At 39.2% G+C, this 7,169-nt stretch overlaps 1 protein-coding gene across 2 annotated transcripts in view; it reads left to right on the top strand.

Annotated features, from left to right (window-relative positions):
- Nucleotides 1-3,994, top strand: part of ZNFX1 (zinc finger NFX1-type containing 1) — a 28,155-nt gene extending 24,161 nt beyond the window's left edge. For both annotated transcript variants that reach the window (XM_072403772.1, XM_072403771.1), the window contains exon 14: nucleotides 854-3,994. In XM_072403772.1, the coding sequence (XP_072259873.1) occupies nucleotides 854-3,289 (2,436 nt within the window). In that variant the 3' untranslated portion in view covers nucleotides 3,290-3,994. The remainder of the gene's footprint in view (nucleotides 1-853) is intronic.
- The last annotated feature ends 3,175 nt before the right edge of the window (nucleotides 3,995-7,169 follow it).

The raw sequence follows: 7,169 nt of genomic DNA, 5'->3' as shown, positions 1-7,169 counted from the left end.
GAATACGAATGCGCGAGCGATCATCCGATTCTGCTTGATGAATCAGGGGCAATTGTTTCATGCTTGGTTGCTGCACAGATCTGGAAAATATTTACAAAGCAGGCAATGGCTACATACATATGTGCAATACTTATCATTGAAAACCACCGATTTGCGAACGATCGTTCGATATTCGTTCACAAAAAAAAGTTCACAACAAGAGACCAACAACGACTATGAACGAGGAATGTCACTGGAAATGAACAACTGTCCTGACAGATCTGTTTGGATGACAATTGTTCACTATATATTGTGTATGTATATATTCGTGTTGTGATCGTGGATGGTTCTGGGGTACACTTTCTCCGGTACACATCACTTCCTGCATCATTGAAACAACCGTATCTAGTGTGTGTACATTATTGGTGGATTATATTTTAACAATCTTACTGTTACAGCAAATACAGAATCGCGCACTATACAATCGTTCAAAATAATCGTTGATCTGTCGTTAGCACATGTGTACTTAGCCTAAGATTTAGGTAAGATTACCCTTTGTTGAGGCAATATGTTTTTAGCGGGATTTTAGCTTTAATCAATCCAATCACAGGTCTAGGTAAAGGGGCTAAGAGTAATGGAAGTGCAGCAATAGTGGCCTTAATATTTCCCCTAAGAAAGTTTTGTTAGGCAGGCAGTGAACATTGACAATCAGACAAGTGGGCCAGAAAAGGGCTTACTATTAACAACTTTACTATCTCCTAAGAACAGATTTCTGCTTGTTTGCTTTGTCTGCTTATTCTAAATAAATAATGCTAATGAATTGAATTATTTCCCTAACTAGTAATTATAATTCGTTTTTTTTTTCTTATTTTAGGGGGTGTCATCCAACCTGTTCTTTGTGAAACACAGTTACCTAGAGAAAGAGATTAAAGATGGCAAAAGTCACGAAAACATACATGAAGCAGAGTTTGTCGTAGAGCTCTGCAAGTATTTGTTGCATCAAGAGTACAAGCCATCTCAGATCACCATTCTCACCACTTATACGGGACAGCTTTTTTGTCTCCGTAAACTTATGCCAGCCAAAGTATTTTCTGGAGTAAAGATACATGTTGTAGACAAGTACCAGGGGGAGGAGAATGACATTATTCTTCTCTCATTGGTCCGCAGCAACAAAGCAGGAAAGGTGGGATTTCTTAAGATTGCCAATCGCATATGTGTGGCCTTGTCTAGGGCCAAGAAAGGACTTTACTGTATTGGCAACATGGACATGTTGAGTAGTGTGCCTCTCTGGAGCCATATTCTTGGTACTCTAAAACAGAGGGGTCAAGTAGGAAACCACCTTATGCTCTGCTGTCAGAATCACCCTGATACACGCACTCTTGTGAATTGTGCTAAAGATTTCAAGTCCGTACCAGAAGGAGGCTGTAACAAAAAATGTGAATTTCGACTGGACTGTGGACATGTGTGCACCCGTGTGTGCCATCCATATGACCAAGCGCACAAAGAATACCAGTGCAATAAGGAGTGTCAGAAGGTGTTGTGTAAGGATGGGCATAGATGCACACTTAAATGTTGTGAGCCCTGTGGAGAGTGCAAGGTGCTAGTGGAGAAGGCCATACCAGGGTGTGGCCATTTGCAGATGGTGCCATGTAGCATTCCTGAATTTTTATTCAATTGCACTTTGCCCTGTGAAAAGACCTTAAAGTGTGGTCATCAATGTCCAAAGCGTTGTGGAGATCAGTGTGAAGTGCGCTGTCCAGAAAAAATAAACACGAAGCTAAAATGTGGTCATATGCAACAGATTCAGTGCTGGAAAAATCGTGACCTAGAGTTAGGTATGCCAGTGAAATGTGGACACCCTTGCAATGCTACATTAAGCTGTGGTCACCAGTGCTCTGGTACTTGTGACAGCTGTTATCAAGGAAGATTTCATATGGGTTGCAAGCATCCTTGCAAGGCAGTTTTAGTTTGCTCACATGAATGTCGAGAACCTTGCACAAGGGAATGTCCGCCTTGTAGCAGACCATGCCAGAATCGCTGTATCCATAGCCAGTGTAAAAAACAATGTGGAGAGAACTGTGTGGCATGTAGAGAACCCTGTAACTGGATGTGTCAGCATTACAAATGTACTAGGTTATGTTCTGAACCCTGTGACCGCCCACCATGCAATGTCCCTTGTAAGAAGCACCTTACATGTGGACACCCATGCATTGGTTTGTGTGGAGAGCCCTGCCCCAAAAAATGTCGCATATGCCATAAAGATGAGGTCACTGAGATATTCTTTGGTTTTGAAGATGATGAAGATTCATATTTTGTGGAGCTAGAAGACTGCGGACATATTCTTGAGTCTTCAGGCATGGATACTTACATGGAAGGACAAAATGATAACCTAGAGGGAAGTGCAATTAAACTGAAAGAGTGTCCAAAATGTAAGACTCCTATAAGGAGAAACTTAAGATATGGGACTGTAATTAATAAAACCCTAAGTGAGATTGAGAAAGTCAAAGAACAGATAACAGGACCTGAAAGCCAGAGAAAAGAAACCAGCATTAGACTTAAAGAAGAACTACTGGCAATGATTCAAGCAAAAAGAACCTTTCCTGATGAATTTAAAGAATTGGCAGAGAAAATTGACAATCCAGACACAAAACTAAGAAATTTACTTAACCTAGAAAATATGATGCGGTTTTACGAAAGGCTAGCAAAACTATTTAATAATATTTGCAAGGTTGACGAAAAAGAGAGGCAAGAATTAAAGAATCGTATACAGCAGATTAAGAAATGGCTGGAAAAGCCATGTTTGTTCTTTTCAGATCAAATGTTATCTGATTTGCAGAACGAAGTGTCACGCATCACTTACCTTTTACAACTCCTTGCGAGATGTAAGGAAGTGAGAATCACACCAGAAATCCAAAAAGAGATAACATTCCTAAGGAATATTTTAGAAAGCAATAAAGAATTTACCAAAGAGAATGAAACCCTTGTGAAGACAAAATTGAAGGAGCTGGATAAAATTGGTCTTCCACGTTCAGGACTTGGGATAACAGATGATGAACGTGTGATGATTGTAAATGCCATGAAACTTATGAAGGGTCATTGGTTTAAGTGTCCCAACAGCCATATCTATTGTATTACTGAATGTGGCGGAGCAATGGAACAGTCCCCATGTCCAGAATGCAAAGAACAGATTGGTGGGACGAATCATGCACTCCTTTCAACTAACAGGCTGGCACCTGAAATGGATGGGGCTGAGCATGCAGCTTGGTCAGACGCTGCAAACTACATGTTGAATGTAGAAAACTTCCATTAATTCTCAGCGTACATAAGGGGTACTCGCTAAATATAAATAATAATTTTTTAAAAAATTTAACATTGTTTCTTTACAATAAAAATGTACAATAGTTGCTAAGAAAAGAGAGATATTAAAGACAGATTTTGACTTTAACCTATAGTTGCATGGTCAAATCACCTGAAAGTGTGACATTTCATGTCTGAGTCACTGTTGAAGGAAATAAGAAGCAGAGGAATAACAGACACGTAACTACAACCCTGGAGTTTGCTCTGCCGTTGGAGGTAGAACACTATGGGATATCTTTATAAACCAGTAAATCTGAATAACACCATTCTCCAGTAAAGAATCAATATCTGTCATCTGAAATACCTGGACTAGGTAGAATCTCCACTAGAGAGTGTTTGGTGTCAGATTCACTGTTTTATAAATAGACTTTTATGTAACAAATTAATTTAAAATATTTTGCTTTATAACTTTTGAAAATAGCAACAAAAAAAGAATTTATAGGTAATATAAATAGGTTTAAAAAGTATAGGTTTTTTCAGGCATAGCAAATATTTATTAGAATTGGGTTGCGCTGTACAAAGATAGATCTATGATAAATAATATATCGTCTATAGAGAATAGATAAATAAATAAATAGTCAACACACCATGTTTCAACATCATAAATCCATGCTGTGATTACTTAGCACAAATTACCAATAAAGCTTTATTTATCAAACTCTGTGTGTTATTGAAATATGATATAGAAAACAAAAACATCTGTTGGCAAACTTTTTGAAGGTTTGAGATTGAGGTGAGAAAGTTGCAAAAGTAAACAGTGAAAGAATAACAGCATAGACACCTTGCTACAGTGCATAGAACACACTTTCTCAAAGTTTTTAACCCCCAAGAAAAATATTATTCAGGATTTGGGCAAATTCAAGTTCATTTGGGGGTCAGTGGGAAAAAATCTCCTAAACTGGTGGCCAGTAGAAAGAATGTCTGCATACAATACCGTGTTTCCCCGAAAATAAGACCTACCCCGAAAGTAAGACCTAGCACTATTTTGTAAACCTGCCCTAATATAAGACCTACCCCGAAAATAAGACCTAGGAGAAAAAGAAAATAAAAGCATACATACCGGTAAATTAAAAAAGTACTCACCGAGACAGCTCCAGATATCTGATCCTGCGTGTGTGTCCTTTATACTGGCTGCAGCGTGTGTGTCTTTGATGCTGGCTGCAGGGCGTGTCTATTCCTGAGCCAAACTGAAAGTAAAAAGCCTGCTCTGAACAAGGAAGCAAGCTGCTGATCCCTGCCCTAACGGAGATCCCTGCACTTAATTACGGGTAAGTGATCAGAAGGGGACAATGGAGTCAATGGAATAGAGTGATCAGAAGGGGACAATCATTTCATAGTGATCAGAAGGGGACAATCATTTCATAGTGATCAGAAGGGGACAGTCATTTCTTAGTGATCAGAAGGGGACAGTCAATGGCATAGAGTGATCAGAAGGGGATAATCAATGGCATAGAGTGATCAGAAGGGGATAATCAATGGCATAGAGTGATCAGAAGGGGATAATCAATGGCATAGAGTGATCAGAAGGGGAATTTGAACGGCACATGAGTGATCAGAAGGGGAATATGAACGGCACATGAGTGATCAGAAGGGGACAATCAATGGAACATGAGTGATCATGAGTGACTTTCAACAATAAATGTGTACTGTAGTCTTCTTCATGGAAAAATAAGACATCCCCTGAAAATAAGACCTAGTGTGTTTTTGGGAGCCAAAAAAAATATAAGACAGTGTCTTATTTTCGGGGAAACACGGTAGTAGCTAGAATACCACCTTTGTAGACAACAAAAACATTTAGAGTCATGCAGCTGACTGTACAATATGGTGTTTGCCCTAGAACTATGCAGACATCATCAAATTGGAGGTCAACAAGTCCGAGTTCGAGGAACCCCTAGCTACCTCTGGAGGACACCTGATTGAGAATGACTGGTACAGAGAATCTAAGTGTATAGCTAAATTAAAGGCCTTTTCATTATATAAAATTCTATACCAACTGTTATATAGAAGCTTCCAAACATAAAAATCATATATATTAAGTGACTTAGAGCAGACTTATCAACACATTTTTAGCATTATATAAAAGGGTGACATTTGTGGGGGAGGAGGGATTCCCTCCCCTATCCTGCAACAGTAAAGACTGAAGGGAAACTTGCAGCCTCCTGGGATACATACATGACATATCCCAGGAGGCTGAGGGCTGCTCCTACTGCGAATGCCGATAATAGGCATGTGCAGTGAGCACTGCTCTTTTATTTTACATTTTCAGGAAGACATGTCACCAGATCTCACGCTTGTGCAGTGTAAGATCTGGTTACGTGAGCAGAAGAAGAATGAAGATGGAGACACCCTCAGTGCTGTCCATGCCAGAAAGAAGATAGAAGCAGGGATGGCACTGGACCTTCCAGATTTGTGGTTGCAATCCACTGCTGTTAGCTGCTCCTTTTCACCCGTTTTGGTCTCAACAGTCAACTGCACTCAACTTCTGTGTCATGTGGTTGAGTTAGGTTGGAAGCAGTTAGGGTTGCGTATTGCTGCGGTTTGGTGTCTTCAGGAAGTCAATAGATCTTTCTCAGTCCTCCAGTAACTCAAGTAACTGCAACCTCTTTAAACTGCTGTGAGCTGCTGTCAAAGGAAAAGGCTTCCTGCTCAATGACAGCTAGAAACAACATGTTGCACTCAGAAAAAGTTGTTCCCAACCACTTACATTCAGTTAATTAGGTTGAAAAACAAGATATTCCAAGGACCCAGTGAACAGTAATTTGATCTCATTAAAAATTTCCGGTAGAATTATTTCTAGCAAGGGAACCTTGGCATAGTATTCACACAGCTAATATTGCAATACATTTATTAGAAAACATAGAATTTCTTTTTCAGCTTCACCCAGTAAAACTGTGCATAGATAGTACAGGTAGTCCCTAGGTTACATACAAGATAGGGACTGTAGGTTTGTTCTTAAGTTGAATTTGTATGTAACCCGGAACAGGTACGTTATTTTAATAAATGCAATTAGAACAGATGTTTGTATCAACATAATATTAGGCACTGTAGTGTCAGTTACTGTATAAAATACTCACTGTGAGTTAATAACAAACAAAGCAAAAGAAAAATATTATGGAGCCTAGACATTTATTAACTTCTGGAGCAAGCTGTGCTTCGATATGCAAAAGGAAACAACTGCAGAGTTTGTCTTGGTCATTAAAGAGTTACAAGATGCTACAGATCAGCTCAGCTCTTAAGATCACGCACAACCTTAGCTGTTTTTAGCTAAATATTTCTTCTGCAAGTCATGCAAACCTCCCCCCATCGAGCCTCTGTCATGCACACCAATGAGCAGAAAAGCCCTGTTCATATCTAGGAGCCATTCACATGTTGGATGTCCTTAACTAGGAGACTACCTGTACTTATGTTAACTGTAAGGTAGTGTAGTGTCAAACAAAACAGAGCACATACTATGGATGAATGAGAAGGATGAGTAACCAAAAGTTCTTCCTGGAAGACATACAAAATCTTGCATTTAGGTATTCTTTCAAATAAATAGGAATAAACTCACCCTTAAACTACAACTGTCAATTAAAAAAAAGTGTATAGGCCAGTGTTCCTAAATCAGGGTTCCTTCAGAGGTTGTTAGTGGTTCTTTAAACAATGTAATGTCTTAAACAAATGCATTTTGTATGTCGTGTTATATCTTTAACCATATATAGGGTTGATCAAAGGGCTTTAGAGAAGCTAAAGTCAAGCTCTAGGCTGATGGGTGTCTACTTAAAGTCATTTAGGCCCTGCACCTACAGTATTCCATTTTTGATAGAAACCACCAAGCTATTTACCACTTAAGA

This window comes from Pyxicephalus adspersus, chromosome 3 (assembly GCF_032062135.1).
Source record: "Pyxicephalus adspersus chromosome 3, UCB_Pads_2.0, whole genome shotgun sequence".
Taxonomy (NCBI): Eukaryota; Metazoa; Chordata; class Amphibia; order Anura; family Pyxicephalidae; genus Pyxicephalus; species Pyxicephalus adspersus.
Note: the sequence above shows the minus strand (reverse complement) of the source record. Positions and strands in the feature narration are given on the sequence as shown.